Source organism: Bemisia tabaci, chromosome 1 (genome assembly GCF_918797505.1).
Source record: "Bemisia tabaci chromosome 1, PGI_BMITA_v3".
NCBI lineage: Eukaryota > Metazoa > Arthropoda > Insecta > Hemiptera > Aleyrodidae > Bemisia > Bemisia tabaci.
Window position 1 is genome coordinate 38,008,905 of NC_092793.1, and position 25,690 is coordinate 38,034,594.

Consider the following 25,690-nt stretch of genomic DNA (forward strand, 5'->3'; position numbering starts at 1 on the left):
TTGAATTTAACCAGAATTGAAATCAAAGATGGGTGGCAGTAATGTTTTAAAATTAAAGATGGCGGCCACGATTTGAAAACTACTTGTTTATTGGCAGATTTTCATGAATCTCGGTGTATCCTGGTATTTTGATCTGGTAAATTAGAATTTGACGTTCCTTTCAGTCTGAATAAAAATTCAAGATGGTGGAAAAAAGATGGCGGCCTTAATTTTTAAAATATTGGTTTATCGACTGATTTTCATGACACTGAATATTACCCAGTATTTTGACTAAAAATTGTCGGTTTTGGTTTGAAAAGTGATAATGCAAGTCAATAAGAAAGGGTATAAAGTAATTGAAGGGCTTGGAGGACAAGGCGCATAAGTGCAGTTTTCGAAAAAAAAATGACTCATTAGTGATTCAAACTAATTCTAGTTTTGAAATAAAGTCTGTGAAAAATTCATTGGTAACATCCAATGCTTAAGTATCAAAATGTGAGTTCGAACTCTCTTTCTACCATGAGGCCTCGTACAATTTAGAAATTTTAAACTTGTTTTTCTCGAAATAGCAAAAACTGTACTCATGCGCCTCGTCCTCCAAGCTGCCTAATTGATGGTATAAGTGTTAAAATGCAATTTTTTTTAGTAACATTGAATATTTAATTGACACAGATTAAGAAATACAAAGCTGAGTATTGAAAAAAAACATCTACGAATTTTTTATTCTGTCAATTGAAAGCTGATTAATATTAAATAATCTACAAATTGTCACATATTCGGCTGACAAGATGCCAAGAGCAGTGAAAGGTTAATGTTTTAATTATTTTCCTTCTTATGTACTTAGATTTCCTAATTTCACACGAACCTGTGTTACATCACGTAAGGCATAGGTCCATACCCCTGTCCCCTGTTGAAAACCCCGCCCTCCGTTGACATCTGTACTTTCGTTATAATCCTTGTTCGCGCTTACGCTAGATTTGGCCACCCAAAAGTTCCAAACCTTCAATGGTGTATTGAATTTATTATAATTATTAGTTTTACTACCTATTGACTCCTCCGACGCAAAAAGACCCGCTCTCCAAGCTGCGACCATTACACAGCCCAATGTCTAACGTAAAGCGCTTCGCGGCGGCGTCTTCGCTCGCATTGTTACTCCCCTCATATGTGAGATGCACCATTCCGCAATATTTTAAAAAAACCCTTAAATGAACAGATTTCGCCATTCTCTGACCTATTCGTTTTTTTTTACATGAGTGCGTGCATAAATACGATGAAAATTGTCTTCACTTTGTGTGCAAGAAGCATCTGTTACTTCTAGACTGCGGTCCTATATCCATTCTGCCGTGCTAAGAAAGAACGCCACATGAACCTTCAGGCGTTGCCAAATTTCCCCATGATAAAACACGAATTTCCTGGTAAACTTCTGAAGATTTTCCTCCCAGTTTTTCAGATAGTTTTGTTTGCAATTTCACCCAAAGTTCCTGAAAATTTCAGGGAAAAATATATGTATCTTTACTCAAAAAAAATCATTTTATCGAGGGAAATTTGGCAACTCTCGAATGTTCATACGGCGTTCATCCTTAGCATGACAGCATTAGCGCGCTAAAGAGGGTCAGTTTACCCTTCTATTATTTATTTTATATTACGTTAATAAATTTTTCCCTTTGGAAATGATTTCAATAACTTCACGCGATTGATGGAACATTTGCTGTACTGCTATGACCTTTAAGGGATGGTGTTTTGCATAGAAACTCAACTTTCTATAAATATTACCATTTTTTACAATTTTAAATAAAGCTGTGTATAACTAAAAAGTTATCGAAACTTTTGAAACAACATACCGTTTCTTATTGTAAATTGCATGTACTTTCACGTAGATACAGAGGTTGTTTGATGAAACACTTCTAAAAGGCTAAAAATTAGGAAAATGGAGCTAATAGCGGACTTTTTTCAGAAGTGTAATTTTTAATTCCAGAAGAAATTATCCCACTGGCAAATATAATTACTTAAAAGGATGTTGATTATACTTTTCTAGACCAAAATTTAACCTACTTTTCAGTTACCTTATTCATTTTAACTTTAAAACTCATCTTAAAGCGATAAAATCTCAAAAATTACTAAAAAGTGAGATTTTATCAATTTCTTTTTTACTTTTTTTCTACCAAACTTCAGTGCTGAGACCCCTCTATGTTCAAACTTTTGTCCTTTTGGAAATGGCAGCGATCAAAATGGCGACCTAGGACGGCAAGAAAATATTTGGGCTGCTTATTGGTGGATTTGCATACAACTTGATATCCGGGAGTATCTCGGTACAAGAAAAACGAATTTTTATTGGATTTTTGAAATTCTGAAGAACTTCAAAATAGCGCCGGAAAAAGGTGGAAACATGGTAATACGGACGCTTACGGTCGGATTCGCGTCGAACTCGGGGTCCTGTTGGTTTCTGGTTCGACAAAAATGACTTTCTCGCATTACATTTTTGAAATGTTAAATAGTATCAAAATAGTGGCCGAGATTGATGGGAGTTCAGTTCCAACCGTAAGCGTCCGTAATACCAAGTTTCCGCCATTTTTCGGCGCTATTTTGAAGTTACTTTGAAGTTATTCAGAATTTCAAAAATCCAATGAAAGATTCGTGTTTCTCCTGCCGAGGTACCCCCGTCTAAATAGTTTCATACAAATCCACCGATAAGCAGCCCAAATAATCTCTTAGTCCCGTCAAATTAGGAAAAGAGCCTGCAAAAATCCCGGGTAGCAATGTTTACATTGATTCCTATGTAATTTTTGACGCTGAATCCGATTTCCAAGTTAACACCAAAAAATTCGGACCGGAAAGTTGCCAAATTTGACAAAAATGGCCTAAAATGGGCCTTTTTTCCGGACTATGGCCTGTAACTTGCCAAAAATTGATCTGACGGTAAAATTAGCTCTTTTCAGAAATAAAGCTCGTTAAATTTTCTAAAAAAAAGTTTCTATACATTTTTTTGCTCGAGGCAAAATCAAGCGCGCTGGCGGGCTCCAAACTTTGAAAAAACTTTTGAGCGAAAATTTGGTTTTTTGCGGGTTATGGCCTGTAACTCGTCCAAAATTGATCTAACGACAATTTGGTTGTTTTAAAAATAAAGCTCGTTAAATTTCCCATAAAAAAGTTCCTGTACTCTTTTTTGCTCAAGGCAAAATTAAGCGCGCTGGCGGGCACCGAACTTTGAAAAATGAGCGAAAATCGCGTTTTTATGCAGTTTTTGCAAAATTCCCGGGTAGTAATGCTTTTACTGATTCTTACGTAATTTTTGACGCTAAATCCGAATTTCAACTTTGCACTAAAAAATTCGGACCGGAAAGTTGTCGAATTCGTCAAAAATGCCCTAAAATGGGCCTTTTTCCGGATTATGGCCTGTAACTTGCCAGAAATTGATCTGACGATAAAATTAGTCATTTTCAGAAATCAAACTCGTTAAATTTCCTATAAATAAGTACCTATACGTTTTTTTGCTCAAGGCAAAATCAAGCGCGCTGGCGGGCTCCGAACTTCGAAAAATGAGCGAAAATTGTGTTTTTCGCGGTTTTTGCCCGATGTCTCCCGTTTTAATCGTCTAACGAGTAATTTCTGGACAAATTAAGTGAAGATGATAAAATTTACACTTGCAGTCCAGTCAATAGGGGGTAAAGTAGAGACAATTTCTGAGGAAACTTTCTGATATACTATTCCTATGTATTTTTCATCGCTGAATCCGAATTTCATATTTGCGAAAAGATCTGAGGCGAGCCAAAGCCGCCATCTTGAAAAAATGGCCGAAATTTGCGTTTTTCGGCCAAAAAACGGAAATAACTCGTATATTATGGAAATTACGGCAAAAGTAGTTATTTTCTAAATTAAAGTACATAAAATTTCCATTAAAACGAGTCCAAGATGGTTAAGATCGGATGATAACAAATGCCGTTACAGCGTTGCAAAGTTTCAGGCAATTATTGAAGTTAGGCAATTTTCGTAACTCTCCCTGCAAAAAGAGAGCTTTCAAGGCAATTAATCATTAAATCGTAGTAAGTGTAAGTATGAATGATAAAAGGAGTGCAGTTTTGAGTTCTTGACTTTCAAGAACGGCAGTGGATAATGGGGGGGGGGGGGGTGTCCGTATAAGCGCAGCTGCAGGGTCCTCCGTTCCTCCCCCATTTTCATGGCCCGGGTGCGGCCGGTCGGCCTTCTTTCTCCAGTTATTAGTTTTCCTGTCCTCCACAGACGCCCTATCCGGACATAAACTTGATGTGCCTACGTAAAGGTATATTCGCTGATTACAACATTAGCTGCCACCGAGCCAAAGAGACAGGCACTGCTAGCTTATGTCAAAAATATAGTAGGTCAAACTTTTGAGTCCGTTAAGTTTAAGCGCGCCGACCGCTGCGCTGTGATCCAATCAGTAGTATGAGGAGTTTAATTTGAATTGAAAACGATGTTGTTCCAATAAACCCTCTCATATTATTTCGGTGCATACTTATCATTAAAAAATCAGATGAGGAGCTTCAAAATTTTTAGTCGCACGAACTTCCACCCTATCCACTCTTGCTATTTACCGCAGCAGATGTCATGAGTAAAGCTACAATGTCCACATTTTATAATGCATTTACACCGTGTCATGGCTCCCTCTGCGCCCCACTGCCTCTTGTTTCATCCACTTGTCAATCTCATCACTTCTCTGCATTTCATAGTCATTGTCCAAACATTCAGTGTCTTCTGGATCGTCTACGTCATCTCCTTCTCCTTCCATTGAAAGTGCGTGTTATTGACTATTTTCGCACGAGCCATGGCAATACCCGCCAACAAGACTGCGATTAAGGCCTCTCTCCCGAAAACCGCGGGCGCCGCGACTTTCTTCAATGTACTTGCATGAGATCTTGCTTAAAATTTCGCCCGTAGCGGGATTTTAAAGGTACTGCCTACCCTATGGGGATGAGGCCATTTTTGCTATTCTTCCACCCCCTGTCACACGCGTATTTCTTGATGCTCATCCATTGCTATGTATTTGAGGATAGGAGCATGAAATGTGGCAGCGTCCTCTGAAGGTGGAAGACTAGCGAGATTTTGTACATTGTGGAAAAAAGTCGGAACATAGCTTTCGTACCTAAATTCAGCCAAAGTTTTCTCTGCTCACCCTTGAAACCATATAACCGGAGTAATAATTTATTTTCCTGCTTTAGAAATTTCTTCTTGCTTTGAGCCTGATTTTTTAAGCATCTGAGCTGCTGGTTCACTTATTAAAGCTGAGTTGTTCCCCAGGGTTTGCTAAAAATTTAACTTTGATTTGCCTGAAGAGTGATGATGTTAAGTGATGATGTTGTGTCACTCCCACTAATGACATGAATGAACGGTATGTGTTCGGCTTTCACTCCATTTTCAAGGCTGCCTCGGTTGAAAAGTATTTAAGGAGTCTCACCTTTGCCTGATTTTAGAGGGAAAGCATTTTTGACGTTACTTGACTGAGCTGTAAGGAGGACAAGGAGGTCAATATCTTTTCCTACAATTACAGCAATTTCGCCCTGTTTTGCAATTTTCAAAGCCTTTGAAACTTTGATTGTGTCAGTGACTTCTTCTGCTCGAAATACAGACATGCTCTCAGCCCTGAAACGTTTCATGAGCCTTTGGATCAAACAGGATTTGTTTTCGCCGTTTTTCAGAAAATTTGCTTGTGATGTTACTGGGACCATACTTTTATGGAATTTTATTTCCACTGATGAAGCTTATCCTCTTCGCCATCTTCCAGGTGTTTTCGAGCTGCATCTTGTAATATCCTTGGGATAGCCGCCGAAAACGATCACAGAATTAGCGGAATACACATGGTTGTTGCATCTTGATGAAAATCCTCATTTTGTCTCCAAATCACTCGATGGAGCAAAATACGGACATTTATGATATACGTAGGATTCTTGTCATCAATTTTATCTACACACGGTGTAAATGTAAAAAACATACCATAAAATGTGGGATACACATGCCGCGATAATTTTTCGCCGATCTTCTCAAAACTTGACATTTTCGGTCTTTTTGGGAAAAGGAATCCAATATTATGTTCAGTATTTGGTTCATGGTGACAATCCTGCCAAAAAGTGATGTTGCCAAGTCTCTGTTTTAATCTATTTGATAAACAGATTAGCATGATTATGGTAGAGATTTAACGCGCGTGTCGTTTGCTTTGTTTCATTGAAAAAGAAAATGAATTCACTTTTCCTGAAATTGAGAAATGCTTTTATTAAGAAACAACACCCCTCCCCCCTACCATCTTCTTACCTATCGCAAAAACCGCATCGATATTTGACTATAGGGGAATGAGTTCATCAATGGGCAGACATTAAAGTGAATCCGAAAATCATAAACGAATAGGTTGCTCCCAAATATTATCATTCTTTGACACAGATGCTTTTTTCCCGGTTTTTTTCAAGGACTTTATTCTTCCCTTTTTGAGCGCCATTTTCTAAAATCCTGATTATACGAAATATGCAACAAACACTTAAAAGCTTTAATCTTAAGATGTCAAGGCGAAATTCCATACTTTAGAAACTCCGAGTTTCTTCGAGGTCTTTTCTGCACTTCTGAGATATCGTTCATAAGAATGAGGATTTATTGCCACTCAATATATTGCAAATTTTTCCATCGAACATGGTGGAATACAAATCATGGGATACTGTCAAACTGTCTATATTGGTTGAAATTAACTTTTTAATTTCAGCCTCGATTCTAAGTACCGTTTCCATCACGACATCATCCGATTCTTTGCAAATTCAAAATAAAAAATTGCTCTACAAAAAAATACGATAGCAATCAGTATCCTAGATATCAGATAAGCATTGCAGCAAGCTGATAAGCAATGCAGCGGCGCGGCGGCGCGGCGGCCAGCAACGCAGCCCGTTGCACTCAACCTCAACCGTCAATTGGCCTGTGAAAGCGCTCGATTTTAAGCGAACCGCGCTCATGTTTTCCCTTGTAACTTCCAAAGTCGGAAGAAGTCGGATGTCTGCTAAGGTCAACAAAACGGTATAGAGTGAGAGTTCGACAAAAAATGTTGAAGTTCCTCAGCTGATTTTTTATTAACAGGTATGTGCCGAAATAATAAGAGAGGTTTCATTGGAACAACCTCCTTTATAACTCAAATTGAACTTCTAACCCGGAGAACGAAGGCCGACCGGCCGCACCCGGGCCATGAAAATGGGGGAGGAACGGAGGACCCTGCAGCTGCGCTTATACGGACACCCCCCCCCCCCCCAATTATCCACTGCCGTTCTTGAAAGTCAAGAACTCAAAACTGCACTCCTTTTATCATCCATACTTACACTTACTACGATTTAATGATTAATTGCCTTGAAAGCTCTCTTTTTGCAGGGAGAGTTACGAAAATTGCCTAACTTCAATAATTGCCTGAAACGTTGCAACGCTGTAACGGCATTTGTTATCATCCGATCTTAACCATCTTGGACTCGTTTTAATGGAAATTGTATGTACTTTAATCTAGAAAATAACTACTTTTGCCGTAATTTCCATAATATACGAGTTATTTCCGTTTTTTGGCCGAAAAACGCAAATTTCGGCCATTTTTTCAAGATGGCGGCTTTGGCTCGCCTCAGATCTTTTCGCAAATATGAAATTCGGATTCAGCGATGAAAAATACATAGGAATAGAATATCAGAAAGTTTCCTCAGAAATTGTCTCTACTTAGCCCCTATATGTGCTCTATTGACTGGATGAGCGCAATTTCCGCACATTTTACAAAGTTCGGAGCCCACCAGCGCGCTTGATTTTGCCTCGAGCAAAAAAGTGTATAGAAACTTTTTTATAGGTAATTTAACGAGCTTTATTTCTGAAAATATCTAATTTTATCGTCAGATCAATTTTTGGCAAGTTACAGGCCATAATCCGGGAAAAGGCCCATTTTAGGCCATTTTTGCCTAATCTGGCAACTTTCCGGTCCGAATTTATTGGTGCAAAGTTGAAATTCGGATTCAGCGTCAAAAATTACATTGGGATCAATGAAAACATTGCTACCCGGGATTTTTACAGGCTATGGCCCCTTTTTTGGCTTATTTGCCTGGACTATCTTGCCGCTCTCGGTCGCCATTATGACCGCTGCCGTTTTAAAAAGGACAACATTTCCCGGAAAACTAATGCCAGAATAGTTTTTCTCGTCCTAAAAAACCACCTAGACACTAGGTTTTGTCTCATTCCGTCAAATTCCGGAAATGTCAAATTTGCGTTGTTTTGAACTTGACCGGCCGCCATTTTGCTAAAAATCAAAACTATGACTTGCGGTTTGCGCCAAAAATTTTCTTTTACTATCCTCTTTCGATTTTCGCACATTTTTGCCCCGCACTAGAGGCACAGCATTTCACCCTGTTCACAGATCACAAACCGCTTACTCATGCTTTCACGCAGAAGAAAGAGAAACTTCCACCTGTGCAGATGAACCAACTTTCGTTCATCTCAGAATTCACCATGGATATTCAATATATCCCTGGATCAACCAACGTTGTCACTGATGACTTCTCAAGACAATTACGACAATTGCGGATTTGGAAAAATTGACGAAATTAAAAATCGAAAAAATTGGCACCAATTTTCGATCAATAGGACGTTTAAAACATGAACAAATCTTTAAAATGCGCAATATTGGGAAAATTTTCGTCCAAACCGCGTCTTTAAAGCTCCATTTCAATGCCACTCACGGAAATGTCTCTTTCAACTTGGCAACACTGAAGCTCGTACTTGGGGAAACTGTTATCTAACGTGCCGTTTCCGGAGAAAAGCATGTCTTGTGGTATGGAATCCAACCTCTCTACTAAACACATGAGGCAAAAAGAGTGAAGAAACGGGGCACGAGATCCCTAGGGGGAGCTAGGCAGCGTAGAGCCAGAATGGTTTTTGCAATGACTCCTGCGTTCCCCTTTATGGGAAAACCTGACAAACTAAATTTTTTGGGCTTGGAAAATCAAACAATGACTTTTTGCACGTTGCAAAATTGCCAAATACAGACATCATCAACACTTTACAAAAAAACTGTCAAAGCGATTTCCTTCAAACTTGGCAAGAATGAAGCTGAAAACCACCTTCACATGTCTGAAAACTCAAATTTTGAAAGAAGTGCCGCTGAAGCTTAGAATAAAGAAAAGTTGTTTGTCCCTATACTAATGCATCGGGGATACGAGGTTTTTCACGCGCACTGCGCCGAACAGGTTCAATCCTGTCGCGTGACGTCACAGCATTATAGACGAACCTTCAGGTTTTTGGGGGTATTTATCGACGGATTTTCATGAAACTCTCTACCCATGGGTACTCTTTGACGGAAAACTCGAATTTTTGGTCAGATATTCAAAATTTCAAGATCCAAGATTGCGGCCGTGGCCTAAAATGCTGAGTCGGCTCATGTTCGATCGATTTTCGTGAAACTCGGTATCTGGAGGTATTTTTCGACGGGAAACTTTAATTTTTGGTCAGGTTTATAAAATTGCAAAATCCAAGATGGCAGCCGAGGCCTATTATGCTGTCTATGCTTCACTTTGATCGATTTTCGTTAAAATCGGTATCAGGAGGTATTTTTCAACGGGGAACTTTAAATTTTTGACACATTTTCAACATTTCAAAATCCACAATGGCGGCCGCGCTCTATCTTGCGGTCTTGACTTCTGGAACATCAATTTTTGTGAAACACTGTGAAAATGAAGATGAAGACGAAGATGTTGTTTTCTCCTCAATGTTAAAAAGTACGTGGGGCGGTGGCGGCTCGCGGAGCGAGTCGCAAGTTCATCGCGAAGCGAAGAACTGAGGTCCAGGGGCACTCCCCGGCTACGAGTGTCAGCTCGCTCGCTAATCACGGCTAGTTACTCTATAAAAAGCTGCTGTTCCCACTCACTATGCCCCCCCTAGATAAAAATTGGACGAAGCGATTTCCTTTAAAATTGGTACACGCTTAGCTATCGTAATGAGGAGTTGATTAAAATTATTCCCATTCAAATTCGCTGCCTCGGATGCCCGCAAGTGCGAAAAGTTATTTCTCCATATAGTATTTCAATCCTGTTGCGTGACGTCACTGCCTTATAGACGAAATTTAAGGTTTTAGGAGGTATTTTTCGACGAATGTTTGTGGAAATTGGTAAGCGGGGGTATTGTTCTCGGGGGATCTCGAATTTTTGGTCGGATTTTCAAAATCTCAAAATCCAAGATGGCAGCCGTGGCCTAAAATGCTATATCGCCTCCTGATATCGATCGATTTTTATGAAATTCGGTATAAGGAGGTGTATTTCGACGGAAAACTCGCATTTTTGGTCAGATTTTCAAAATTTCCAAATCCAAGATGGCGGCAGTGGCCTAAAATGCTAAGTCGGCTCCTGTTATATCGATTTTCGTGAAACTCGGTATCCAGGGGTATTTTTCGACGAGAAACTCGAATTTTTGGTTAGGTTTTCAAAATTTCAAAATCCAAGATGGCGGCCGTGGCCTAAAATGCTATATCGCTTCCTGATATCGATCGATTTTTATGAAATTCGGTATTAGGAGGTGTATTTCGACGGAAAACTCGCATTTTTGGTCAGATTTTCAACATTTCCAAATCCAAGATGGCGGCCCTGCACGAAAACGCGGTCCGGACTCCTAGAACATCAATTTCTGTAAAACTTAGTGAAAAAGAAGATTAAGACATAGATGTTGTCTCCTCATCAATGTTAAAAAATGTGCGGGGCGGTGGCGACTCGCGGAGCGAGTCGCAAGTTTGTCGCGAAGCGTAAAACTGGGGTTCAGGGGCACTCCCCGGCTACGAGTGTCAGCTCGCAAAGCGAGCTAATTACGACTAGTTACACTATATAAAGCTGCTGTTCCCACTCACTCTGCCCCCCCCCCCCCTAGATAAAAATTGGCCGAAGCGATTTCCTTTAAAATTGGTACACGCTTAGCTATTGTAATGAGGAGTTGATTAAAATTATTCCCATTCAAATCCGCTGCCTCGGATGCCCGCAAGAGCGAAAAGTTATTTCTCCATATAGTATTACATTGGAGATACGCGGTTGTTTACGCGCTTCGCGCCGAACAGGTTCAATCTTGTTGCGTGACGTCACTGCCTTACAGACGAAATTTAAGGTTTTAGGAGGTATTTTTCGACGAATGTTTGTGGAAATTGGTAAGCGGGGGTATTTTTCTCGGGGGATCTCGAATTTTTGGTCGGATTTTCAAAATTTCCAAATCCAAGATGGCGGCCGTGGCCTAAAATGCTATATCGCTTCCTGATATCCATCGATTTTTGTGAAATTCGGTATTTGGTGGTATATTTCGACGGGAAACTCGAATTTTTGGTCCGATTTCAAAAATTTTAAAATTCACTATGGCAGGCGTGGCCTATTATGATGTCTTGGCTGTCTGCTCGCAAATCGAGCTAATCACGACTAGTCTTATATGTACAGTAAAGGTCGGTTTTGACGGTTTTCACGAAATGAGGGTCGTGCCGTTTGTCCGATCTTCCCTAAAATTTGTGTGCAGGTCCTCTCCGGTTCGGTGGGTAACACTGGCCACTTCAATTTTTTCTCGGTCGTGATTTCGGAATTTTACTGTCTAAAAATGGGAAAATTGGGTAGAGGGACGAGCTCACGGTTGCTAAGCAACCGCCGCCGCAGCATAGCTGTAAGTGCCATCATCGATACATGTAATAATCCATGTGTATCGCAGTTTGGTGCGTCCGATGTGTTTGTTGTGTTTGATGTGTTCGATATGTTTGCTGTGTTTGTTTCGTTTGATGTTTTTTTTGCGTTTGATGTGATTGTTGTGTTTAATGTGTTTGTTGTGTGTTGTGTTTTTTTGTTTTTGTCTTTGATGTGTTTGCTTGACGTGTTTTTGTGGTTTTTTGGGTTTGACGTGTCTTTTGTTTTTGGTGTGTTTTTTATGTTTGATGTGATTGTTGCGTTTGATGTGTTTATTGTTTTTTTTTTGTGTTTGATGTGTTTTTTTTGATTGATTTGTCTTTTGTGTTCGATGTTTTTTTTCGTGTTTGATGTGTTTTTTGTGTTTGTTGTGCTTTTTGTGTTTGATGTTTTTTTGTGTTAGATTTTTTTGTGTTTGACTTGTTTCTTGTGTTTGATGCGTATTTTATGTTTGATGTGTTTGATTGATGTGTTTTTCTGTTTGATGTGTTGTTTAATTGTTTTTAGTGTTTGATGTGTTGTTGTGATTGTTTTTTTTTTTGTGTTTGATGTGTTGTTTCCGTTTAATGTTTTTATCGTATTGATGATGTGTTTTATGTGATATATATCGTTTTGCATCGATACATATTGATTTACCTACATTGATATCGGAATATACCTATATCGATATCGAAATACACCTATTTCGATAATCGATACGCATCGATGCAAAACGATATATATATATCACATAAAACACATGAAATATATAAAACACATCAAACACAAACAACACAGACACGCTCTGATTAACTGATTCATTTAATACCTAGAAAAAAAGAAGAGAAAAAATTTACCAGGAATCGATAACGACATACAGAATGTATCGATATGTATCGATGTCGTTGGATGTGGATATAGTTAGTTAGGATGTATGTTTGGATGTATATCGATTAAGATGTATTTATCGATGAGGGATATAGATCGATTTGTATCGATTCAGATATGCATCGATATAGGTATGCATCGATACAGATATGCACCGATACATTGATACGAATCGATATACATATATATCCATCTATATCGATACGGGTATATTTCGATATAATTAAATTTGTGTACAGGTCCTCTCCGCTTCGGTGGATGACACTGGCTACTTCAATTTTATCGTCAAAAAATGGGAAATTTGGGGAGAGGAACGGGCCCACGGTTGCCAAGCCTGCGTTGCTAGGCACCTTTGTTTGCGATGTATATCGCCATACTTGTGATAATCGATCCTAACTCACTATATATCGATGTATAGATATCGATTTGCCTCATATATTTGTTTTGTTTGATTTGTTTGTTGTGTTTGATGTGTTTCATTGTGTTTCATGATTCGTCTTTTGTGTTTGATGTGGTTTTTGTGTTTGATGTGTTTCATTGTGTTTCATTATGTGTTTCATATGTTTGGTATGCTTGATGTGTTTGTTGTGTTTGATTGCGTTTCATGATGCGTTTGATGTGTTTGTTGTGACACACAACACACAACAAACGCATCATGAAGCACAATCCAACACATCAAACACATCATGAAACACAATCAAACGCAACAAACACATCAAACACATGAAACTCATGAAACAAAATCAAATACAGCAAACACATTAAACACAAAAAACACATTAAACACATCATGGAACACAGTCAAACACAACAAACACATCATCAATCAAACACAATCTTAGGTGAATTTCATTTGGTGATTTACACTTTAAGTGAAACTTATTTACATAAAAAACCCCGGAATTATTAATTGCTATTGATAAATGTGAGTGTGTCGAAAATAATCAGTTATGAGACATAGAAATCTTCCCTGGTCAGATTTTTTATGAATTATTATTGTTAATATTTTTCAGTTGTCGTCTTATTTTCAGTCGGATCTTCATAATATATCTATGTCCTTGGCTAGGGCTATTACTCCTTTTTGCAAGAAGAACATACATTTTACCATATAAACACGGATAGGAACTGGAGACGACACTGTCCGTGCGAAGCACGGGTTGAACTGCTAGTTCATAAAATAAAAGGTCTTGTCGAGAGCTTTCATTTGAGCCCAAGATCAAGGTGATCCGTTGCGTTGTTTCGTTCAAAAGTTATGGCTGTTGGTGCGTTTGACCTTTGACCCATTAGCGGTCCCCACTGATATCAGATCTGGACCAAAGATCACGCAATTTGCATCGATATTGCATCATCAATTATAAATGCGCATGCCATTTGGATTTTTGTTTTTTTTCTCGTTTCAAAGTTTTTTCATCGTTTTGCCTGAGACAGGACTAAAGACTATCTTTAAAAATTTCTTACAACTATACATTTTGTAACTTGATAGGATGGGTTGTACACCAATTATTGCTGCTTGCGATGGCGAATATGCAATGGAACCCCGAAAGAATGTTATGATATGGAATCTTCCACCAGTTGATAGTAGTAATAAAAATGGCGCCCTAGAATTTAGTACCAGCAATGCTCGTCCAGCTGATTTCTTCCCTGTTGCTGTCAGTTTCCATTATGATGGTTCTTACGCCCGTTTGAAGGTAAGTCTTGCATTTTTGAATTACAAATTTTTAGCAAATGAGGTTGTTTTTTCAGAGTGTGTATCGTCAGTAAAAACCGGAAAATATCAGAAAATTCGATGTCATGAAGATAAATCAAAAGCTTATCAGAAAAATCAGTCATGGATCAGGAGTCTGAGTTCTTCAAGCATTTTTCAATCATTTGACTCAGTTATGTAATATTTTGGTTTGTAAAATCAACCCAATGTCAATTCATTCATTCCAAAAACAGGGAACGTAATTTAAATTATCAGGGAAGTATCAGACAGAAAAACCCAAAATGAAATTTTAGTACATGCCTCTCATCTTTCTCAACTTTAATGTATCAGTCTTTTCTGATCAACTGCGCTGTTAGGTTAGATTAGGTTAGGATAGATTATCGGTTCTTTAAAATTAGCGACATTCTGTTAAATGGATAACTTCGTGTTAAATTATCGTTTTTTCTCAATTTTTTTTTTAAATTTCAGACCTTTAAAACTATAACCTTACCCTTCGTGTGAAGTAATTAGTGAACCTATTATCTTAGAAGAAGCATAATAATGAAAGGCGGATTGTCCACCTCATCTGTGCACTGCACTGTCCCGCGTCTCGTCGTGCCACCTCCAGAACCTCCTTTTTCTACGGCTCATGTCACCCGTGCACCGTAGCTCACTTTCATTCATTCAACTGACTGAGAATGTGGTTGTGACATGAGTGAGGGATTTGAGAATAAAATACAGGGTTTTCCAAAAGTCTCGTTCCCCCCCCCCCCCCCCCCTTCTCTAACTTTTGAATGGTCAGAGATAGGAAAACGAAACTTTGGGAATGTTTCTATCTCAAAGAGGACCAACTTTTAGGGGGGTCAAAATTTTTGCCACTCCCTCGGGGGGGGGGGGGGTGTTAGGCGCGCCGGATTAAATGAAGGGACCAAAACGAGGTACGCCGCATTTCTGCACTTAAGCCCGAACTACGCGAAAAATTTTTACGGTTTTAAGTGACTTCCCGATTCTTTTCAATTATAGTCTCTTGCTGGCAGATGACGACGTCTTCAACAACACGTTCATGCAGCCAACTCAAAACTGTCAAAAATCGAGATTATTATCGCAACTCTGCACTTTCACTATCAATATGGACATGCTCTGTAGAGAAAAATATAATGCAACTTTTGACCAAGATCTGAATAGGCTAATTTGGTTGAGAATTGTCGAAATCACAGAAGACAAGATGAAAATAAACTGCAGGATTTCTGGTGGTTTTTTTTTTTTTTTTTTTTTTTTTTTTTAGCGCCCGTTGGTGCAACATGCGTCACATTATATTGCATTGCATTGTTAATTCAAACATAAAAGCCGTATGGGGCTGTGGTACAGGTCAGCACAGAACAAAGACATTAAAGTGAAAAGGTAAAAAACTACACCAAGAGAACTGCGGATAATAAGAGAAAGTAAATGATGGATAGGAGGCTGGCGGACAGCTATTCAGTCCCCGAGAGGACACCATTTTAACCCACCAATAGCTCATTAATGGTGCAAAAGGCTTTAGATAGAAGGACCCTATGGTGGCAGTTTAGGATCATGGTTGATTCCCCTTCTCGAAAGAGAATTTCAATCTTCCTTGGGAAATTAGTGATTGTCATTTTTTTACTTTTGACTTGTTCTCCTTACAACTGCCGGAGCAATGGAACAGTAATACACCGATGACATCAACTTTCAGCCTCCTTTCTTACTCATTGTAAAAGTCAAGGGAAGCCTCTGGTACGAACCTACCCGTACTAGCATGTAGCTCAGTTACATCGCGCAGATTTTGGGTCGCATTTTGAGAGTTAAATGAAATTTTTATTTCTATTTTTTAAGGAGGGGGGGGGGAAGGATCGGACAGCTTACTTTACTTACCCTTTTTAGTTCATGATCGTGAATTACGTATTTTTACTTTCTCGCTCCCCTAGGGTAGAGAGGAAGTATTGTCATCCTCCAAGAAAAAAAGAAAAAAAAGTTGAAATTTCATCATTTCTAGACGTTTTAAGGTCCCAGGAGTCAAAATAACCATACTTGAAAAAATGTGTGTCCGTCCGTCCGACGTCCCCCAAATCTGTGTACAGCGATATCTCAGAATCTATCTGTTCGATTTCATTCAAAATTCGCACAGAACACCATATCTATGGTCTCCTTATGCACGTCAAACGATTTTGGGGTACGCTAAAATTTGGGGGGCTAGGGCAAAAGGTCCATTTTTAGCAAAATGACACAGAAAGCTCATTTTGAAGGACTGTAAATTTTGAAAAATGCCTTTTATTCTTTAACAGTGGGCATCAAGCACATCACCTGAGTCATTAATAAGTTCCTAAAAGATCTTTGGACTAAACTCAAAATTCAAGGGATTATGAGGCCCAAAAGTAGGGCACTTTGCTCCACGACATCACACAAACAGCTCATTTTCAAGGACTGTAAATTTTAAAAAAAATGCCTTTAATTCTTCAAAAGTTGGCATAAGAGCACCACCCGGTTTATTTATTTAAGTTCCTGAGAGGTCTTTGGACTAAGCTAAAAATTGAAGGGTTACGCATCATATAGCGAGGAGAGCACTTTGGTCACACAGAGAGCTCATGGACTGTAGATTTTGAAAAAATGCCTTTAATTCTTTGAAAGTTGGCTCAAAAGCACCACCTGAGTCATTAATTTAAGTCATTAAATCTTTGGACTAATCTCATAATTGCAGAGGGGCCGATAGGAAACGCTCGATTCTCCGATAAGCGAGTCTGAACGCTCCTGGATATTAGCAGCAACTGCTTTGAGTCAGGTGAAACCTAGGAATTCAAATGCACTATATAATGCATCATATACTATCTCCAAAATTGCTCCGTAGGTATATACCGAGCAAAATTAGACAACTAATTAGGTACTTACATTACATACTATGAATCATAGAAGCTAACGCAAGAACTGACAGTTAGATCTTTATTAGAAACTAATATGTTTGTTGTTAATGAATTTAGAATCCCGGCAGATTCCATCTTTCGCGGTTCTTTTTTACGAGGTACTGAACACAAATATAATATATCAATACTGCACATACATGATTGATTTAATGATTGATAATAAAGCGCGTTATAACCCGTCCAGGTTTGTTGACGTTTTTGTTGTTTAAATCCACGGGGATACGAGCAGCAAGGTGGTGGCGCTCTCTATTGTTGTCGTTTCGACTTACGGGGATACGCGCTAAGGAAGTGGCGCTCTCGGCGGGCGGGTGGTGAACCATTTCCAGCAGGGAGATTCGCCCGCCAAATTTAAAAATTTGGCGCCACTAAGCAAAAACCGTTTAGTTTTAAGACTATCTAAACATCAAATAGTCATTCTACCCATTAAAGTAGATTTTTAATGGCCTTTGACCGTGCTTAAGGAAAGATTATAATATATAATCGTATCTGAAGTATGATGTCAATGAATCTAATGGATCTTAATGAATCGTAGAAAAGCTAAGATTTTTACAAATCGCCGTCTTTAATAGGAGGCCTCATTAATCAATTACATATTTAATTGAAGATGCCTCATAATATCGACAAGTCGAGTCCGAATATGTGTATTCATCACATATCGCGAAGACATTTACAATAAAGTTCAGTGGTTTGAATAAAAATTTCATAAGTATTATCCTGCGATCAAAATTCCAATCAAACTTTGTGATTTTGTGAAATTGGCAGTATTTTTCTAAATATTCCAGTAAAAGTGTCTATGCCGGCGCGGAGCGCCGGCAAAAGCGAGAAAATCTTGTGCGATCCTCGCACCATGTTCGCCCCCCCCACATGCCGGCACGAAGCGCCGGCACGCAGCGCTTGCGCCGCGCATAAATTAGCTGGAGGCCAATTTTTTTACCTGTACAGTACACCCTCCCTCGAATAGCATGAGACCATACCTTCCTGGTTAGTATAAGTAGGGAGAAAATGATGACTGCTCGATAAAAAATCCAACAGCGTTGCATGATTTTTTTTTTTTTTTTTTTTTTTTTTTTTTTTAAGAATTCTTTATTGATCAAAACAAAGTATACAAGTATACAATGAACATGACAAAAGCTGATAAGAGTCAATTAACAACAACTGCCTTACATGGGCATCAATTTGTTTTGGATGGCAAAGAAAAATTTAACTACAATAAAGGTTTAGACAGGAGCGACATGTCTCCAGGCGATGGATAACTAGTTGGGAAAAAACAATGTAAACACTGCAAAAAACCAACACTGCAGGATGAGCATGACGCTCGGAAGGTCTGAGGGGAAAAAAACTAAAAGAAAAAGAAAAATAAATAAATACATACAAAAAATAAAATGAAAAAACCCTCAGGTGACCACCCACCCCCCGGTGTAAAGAGCCGGGAGGAGGGGGGGAGTCGCCGGTGTCCGCTCAGAGTGCATCCATTTTTTAGCTAACTAGTGAGAACTCACGCGTTGGCAAACGCCACCGCCACCCCAGCCGGTATAGGCGATCGGGGAGCACGGAGGCAGTTGTTATCAGAACGGAAGCCGCGTAATTCCGAATGATGAGTGTTATCAATGAACGCACACCCAGTGAGGCCGAACGCCACGGGCAACCCGAAATTTTTCAAACTATTTCATAGCGACGGACCAGAGACACTGTGCTCCCGATAAACGGCACTGATAAGGTGCGCGCGATTACACTGATAAAAATTTAACTAGGCCGAAGCCGTGAGGAGTGTGAATTTAATTCACGAAAATTTAAATTTTCCGATGCCGAAAACGGACAAAGGAAAAACGTAGCGGAAAAAACAAAAAACAACGCGGATAGAGCAGACTAAGATCTTCAAAACGGCACAAAAACCAAGCTGATAGGAGCACTCTGAACAGACACCGGGTGAGGCGAGCGCGGAGCAGGCCGAAAGTCGACCGGCTCAGCGCGCGTCTCAAACGCGACTCCTCGTTATATTTCATCATTAATATATAATTCATCATTAATGACGCATACCCAAGAGTAGTATGAAAATGGCGACTTGACCAGGTAAAAAATCCAACAGCGTTGCATGATGGTGCAGAAAATACAAATTAAATTGCAGTGTTGTATAGGGATTATTGTTCAATATGGCAACGCTGTAAAGTAAAAGTATTGCATGTTGCCCCTTCAATAATCGGGTTATGCAATCGTGTAATGTAGCCCCTTCAATCTGCGGTTTATGCAACGGTGTATTTTTCAAGATGGCGCAGCAGCGTTGCCGGACGGTGGACATAAATAAATGATTTAATTATTGGTGAAATTTTGCAAAATTGCATTTTACAGTGTTGCAAGATGGGGCGAGAAATTAGTTAATTTTTTCGATACAATGTTGCAAGATTGTGCAAAAAATTCGGATTTTCGGACTTGTAAAAATTTTCGGTTTTGGAAGACCGTATCTTACAGTATGGGCCTGGTATCGGATACTGTAGATTAGGGTCTGATTCGGGAAATTGAAAAATTTTCGGAAAATCACCCTCCTCCGATCCGTTGCGGATCGATGCGATTCTTTTCCACTTTCGAAGATCGGAAAACTGTACTGACCAAATTTTAATACGACTTTTCGTTTCCGAGATTTCGGACTTGTAAAAATTTTCGGTTTCGGAAGACCGTACCTAACAGTATGGGGCTGGTATCGGAGACTGGAGATCAGGGTCTGATTCGGTAATTTTCATTTTTTAGTAGTGTGCGCTTGGAAATGCGTACGGGAACCTTATGTTTTGCGATGAGCGACTGGGATTGGGTATTGCAATGTTCAGATTGATGAATCAAAATTTTTTTTTTTGGGGGTATTTACAGTTACAGTTTAAAACAGTTCGCGTTGCATACTATTTATACGAAATCCTTACTATCGATCCAACTGTTGTGACTCGCGTCCAGACCCAACCATTTGACAAAGGCCTGGTTTTTCTTGCGACGCAGAATTTTCTCCACCAGGAACGTATCCTTATAGTTGGTGGGTTGGAGTTCTTCGCGGTAGAATTTTCCTTTGATGATCGTATCGTGCGCGTCTTTCAGATCGTACGTGATCGGAACGGTCGGATTGACGCTGACAATCTAGAAAATTTCCGTGCTCCAATTCGGTGTGTATCCTTTCTCGAACATGGCTTTGAGTCTCGAGATCCGGACGTGATCACCGACATTCAGTTTTCGTCTGGCCAAACGTCTCTTTTCAATTTTACTCTGCGGCGGTCCACGAAGCTTTTGCAGGATAATCGGTACATCATTATCAGTGACATCGATTGGTTTCATCCCGATGGTGCGATGAACGCTCCCGTTATATTCACGGATTAGTTTCGGCAATAGATCTACCCACTTGTACGATCCTTGCGCGCTGAACTCTTTCCACATCTTAGTTTTGAGCGTTCGGTTGAATCGCTCCACAATAGAGGCTTTGGTTGTCGAGTACGAGCTGTACATATTGATCTTGTGACGCTTCATCAATGCTTGACATTTGGAGTTGTAGAATTCCGAGCCCATGTCGACTTGTAAATGTTTCGGTGACTTTCCGGCTGCTTTGAGAACGCGTTGCAGAGCATAAGTGACATCCGTGGCCGTTTTCGATTTGAGCGGTTCGGCCCACGCCTTTTTCGAGCACGCGTCGATGACGGTGAGGAGATATCTGTATCCTTTGTTGACCGAGGCGTACGGTTGCATCTCGACGAGATCGGCTTGCCATAAATCGAACATTTCGAGGATCCGTACTTTACGACGCGGATAGTTTCGTCCTGCAGGTTTATGTAGCTCCTTGACGATCCCGCGTTTTTCTGCCGACATGATAATTACCGTCAACGTCGTCGTCGTCGTCGTCCGCTCTCTCGATTCAAATGCTGTTTCGATGCTACTATTTTAACCAGACGATTGTAAGATTGTTGAAGTTGGTGGATACGCTCCAGACAGTGTTGACCTAATTTCATAGCTTCCTTCCACTTCCGTTCGGACCATTGTTTGTTCACCGCATCCTCATCGCTTTCGGGATCTTGCACTTGACGAATCCGTTTGTTCGATACGATATAATTTCCATCGGAATCCAGTGAGAATCCGTCACCTTTTGGACCGCGGCGGAATTTCGATCGGCCAAAATCGTCCGTGTGACTCATCTCAACACTATTTTCCTTTCATTCGATTCACAACCTCTAGTTGACTGATCCTATTTTCCAGTCGTGATAATTTCGTCTCGAGTCGTTGCGCGATACTTTTGTATTCTTCCATTTTCTCCAAACAAAGCTGTGCCGAATTCATAGCTTCCGTCCACCTCGAGTCTGTCCATTGTTTGTTCACGGCGTCGGTATCCTCTTCGGGATCTTGCAGTTGTCGGATCCGTTTGTTGGATACGAGATAATTCCCGTCGGGATCCAGTAAGAAACCGTCTCCTTTGAGACCTTGCTTCGTGTTGCGAACGTAAGTCCCTTTCGATCTTCCAAACCGGTCGGTGTGACTCATTTTTGTGCGGATCCTATATTTAGTGGATGTAATCCGCTTCGCGAAGCTCTTCGACGATACTCAGAATTTCACGATCGTGATCGGTGTGACCAGCTTGTTTCGAAGCTACAAGTAAAACGAGACGTTGGACCAATTCGTTCGGATCGTCCCAATAGACGAGTTCCCGTTTCGCACGATGAATTTTGATACCGGAGCCTTTCTTCAGTTTTTTACGCGATGACTTCCTCGTTGATCTCGGAGTCGATGTAGCGAACAAAGGTTTGATGAGATCGCGGTATTTTTGACTGCGGTTCGAGTTGGGTCTACCGTGTGGATGATGATCCATCCGATGCGCATTGGTGAGCGTAACTACTCGTTGGAATTTAGCGCGATCATCTGCTGTGTAATTACGCGGATGTTTCTTAAAAAGGAGCTCCAAGAACCCGGGTGTCGGTTCGAACACCTCATCGCTACCGTCCAAGATTAGTCGTCCGTCCGAATCGAAACTTATGGTTCGGTTTCCGATGAGAAAGTTTCCGTTGATCGCTTTCCGCACACCATACGCGGGATCGGATTGTTTCGGATGTTTTTCCAGATCGTCCAAGTAGAACTGTACGTTCGGGGCAGTGATTGTGTCTCGAGAATCGACGTCGTCGTCTTCCGTGCGACCCGTTGTTTGTTCTTTATCCGTTGCGTCTTGGAACGATTCATCATCATCATCATTTTCATCATCCTCCTCCTCGTTTGAGTCGTTATCATCATCATCATCATTGTTCATATTTTTCGGTGATCCGAACGAAGCAAATAAACTATCAACAAACATTGTTTTATCTTTCGTTTCCGATTTTGAAGGTTCGATCTTGGTTTTCTTTTCCTGAGGAGCAGCAACAAGTGCGGGTGTTGATGACGAGACAGTTTTCTGCAACGCTGCGAGCGGATCTGTCAACGGTTTGAAAACTTTCTTCAACGTCACCTGAGCGTCCGCCTCTCCGGTGCGAATGGTATTTAACTTCCGTTTGATATCTTGACGGATTTTATCGATACTACCGTATTTCTGAGCGATCGTCGACAACGATAAGTTATCCATCTTGTACAATATACGTATCGAAACCTTTCCGGTACCTTCCCTCGTTCTTATTACTATCTTTATCGATGACTAAAAACCCGCACTTGTCCTGCCAGCACACCGAGCAGATATGTCTGAAATCTTCGAACGTGAAATCTGTGTTGACGTGATCGTCGTAAATGTGTCGCAAGTTTGTATTGTCCTGTTTGAAAACTACGAGCAGGTTAGCGTTATCGCGAATCAATTGTTTCGGTATGCGAGAATAAGTTTGACACAAGTAGAAACTATCGACCGAGCTATGCCTTCCCATACTAAAATAATCCCGCATCGCATTTTGTTTGTCACAGGCGACATCATCGAAAATAAAGACCGAGTCGGATGCGGCATCGTTTGGTGGAACAATCTCGGCCGTGTCCGAATAGACGTTGAATCCGAGACCGTCGATTCCGTCGAATATCTGACGCAGTTCTTCGTACTTGGGTTGGAACGGTGTCTTGGAGTACAAGAACACGTTGCGGAACTTCAATCCGTTCGGATGTTGTAGCAAGCAAACCATCACGTTTGTTTTACCGCAGTTGGACGGTCCGGCGACAATGCAACGGATACTATCCGGTAACAGTTCACTGTGTCGTCGTCGTCGTTGTCGTCGGTTTTCATTTTGCTTCTACCGTTTGTCGAGGTTCGGGACTCGCAATGACTTTCTTTGCTTGACGAGTCGCATCGTATTCGTTCCCTATTTTATCGGACAGTTATTTTTTTACTTTTCCTTATAAATAGTATGGACATTTTCGTCAGATTATGTCACCGAGAAGATTATCAACTTGCAGCAAAACCAATCGAGGACGTGGACTGTTAAACTCGTTGATAAATTCACTACCGTTCGAACTACACTTACCGGGCGACTACAGGTACTGCGGACCGGGCACTCGCCTCGCAGAACGATTGAAACGCGGAGATCCGGGTATAAATCCGCTCGACGAAGCTTGCAAGTCCCACGACATCGCTTACAGTAAGACCAAAGACACCACCGAGAGGAACAAAGCCGATCTCATACTTGCCGACAGAGCTTGGGAACGTGTGAAAGCGTCCGACTCATCGTTGGGTGAAAGAGCGGCAGCATACGCCGTAACGAACGCTATGAAACTCAAAGCCAAACTCGGAATGGGACTAAACAAGACGGTGGCAGCGAAAAAACCGAAACCTAAGAAGAAGAAGAGAGCGTCGAAGAAGAAGACGAAACCGGTGGAGCGGTCGATCGAACGAATCTTGGCTCTCCCAAAGATGGGTGCCGGGGTGTCGAAAACGAAGAAGAAGAAGAAACCGGCGGAGCGAATCTTGGCTATCCCGAAGACGGGTGCCGGAGTCAAGAATCTCCTGACGAGTATCGGTCTAGCCGCGCGAACAATCACACCGGTAGCGAAAATGATCACGACGGTCATCGACGGATCTTTGAAGAAGAATGTACACCTCGGTGAAGGATTGTACTTGCGACCGTACCGTAAAGGTTACGGACTTTACTTGAGACCTTACCGAAAGAATTTAAACTGATCCGTGAGCTACCGCGCCGAGCGATGACGGATGTTGAGTTGAGGATCGCTGCGACAAAACAATTACGAATCCCGCATTTCCGCGGTGTGTTCATGATCGATGAATTGGCGACCAAGAAACCCAAACGCCCCGAGTGTGGTATCATCAATCTGGACTGAAGCGATGGACCCGGTACACATTGGACAGCACACCGGATTTCAAAGAGCGGTAACGCATTGTACTACGACAGCTTCGGTGATCTACCACCACCCGTTGAAATTACGCGATATATTTTACGCTCACGCGGTAGCTCAACGACGACATAGGATACAATTATGATAGCGAACAAAATTTCAACTCGAGCGTCTGCGGGAAACGATGTTTAGAATGGCTCGTACAAACCAGGAATATATAGTATTCTCGAAACCAAATATGGAAACTCAGAAAAGATGTCACACGTTCATGTTGACGGGGAGAAGCAACGTTCTCGAGTTTGCACTGCCTAGACCTCTCGAGTTGTTTGGACCTTGCGAGATCGGTCTGACGGGTTTTGTGACTTATTATTCCATCCCGAACATCGATATAACGAACAGACTGCTTTTCTACTCCGAGAGCCCTGAAGAGAATTACTCGGCAATTTCCTTCCCGATCGGAGCCTACGAGATCGAGGGTATACAAGAATATTTGCAAGGAGAATTTGGCGGAGCGGAAGCTATCAAACTCAAAGCTAACAACGCTACGCTTAAAGTGAGCATCAAATCCAAGTACTGGATCGATTTCCGCAGACCCGGCACTTTACGTAAGGTGCTCGGATTCGGAAAGCGTCTCTTGGTACCGGACGAATGGCACGAAGCTGACTATTGCGTCAACATCCCGCCCGTAAACATGATATGCATCGAATGCAGCATCGCCGACGGTAAATACGTGAACGGGGTGCGCGGACATCACATTTATGCGTTTGCTCCCGATATCGAACCAGGATTCAAAATGGTAGAGCAACCGTCGACGATTCATTACTACCCCGTCTTGGGTGACAAGATCCAACGTTTGCTCGTTACTATTGTAGACCAACAAGGAAGAGCGATCAATTTCGGTGGTGAAGAAGTGACAGTGCGACTACACGTGAGACCGCTAACTTATGGGTAAACGAAGGATCAGAACGACGACAACGATACGTCCCTATATTCTCTCGCATATAATAGTATTGATAATCCACGAACTAGTTGTCAACAACAACAACAACAACAACAGCAGCAGAGGAAAACTTTGACCGAATATTCCAAGAGGGCTCTCACACAACTCGGATTCGTGGTGAAAAATCCGAAATAAGAACGAGATGGAAGCTTGGCGACAAGAGATCATCGAATACGAATACATCCGTTTCGGTCCGGTCGACGAACGGCGTGGAAACAACGATTCGATCCGGTTCACCCCCGATACCCACGGCCTGATCACTGTGCCTCAAGATTCGAGGATCTTCATGCGTTTA

At 40.9% G+C, this 25,690-nt stretch overlaps 2 protein-coding genes across 2 annotated transcripts in view; both read left to right on the forward strand.

Moving 5' to 3' along the window:
* LOC109042783 (GTP-binding protein Di-Ras2) overlaps nucleotides 1-25,690 on the forward strand; it is a 504,879-nt gene that overhangs the window by 280,556 nt on the left and 198,633 nt on the right. The gene's annotated exons all lie outside the window — the stretch shown is intronic.
* The window catches only part of deltaCOP (coatomer subunit delta), a 59,390-nt gene that overhangs the window by 13,702 nt on the left and 19,998 nt on the right, over nucleotides 1-25,690 (forward strand). The window contains exon 5 of the mRNA XM_072300623.1: nucleotides 13,993-14,197. Coding sequence (XP_072156724.1) covers nucleotides 13,993-14,197 — 205 coding nt within the window. The remainder of the gene's footprint in view (nucleotides 1-13,992; nucleotides 14,198-25,690) is intronic.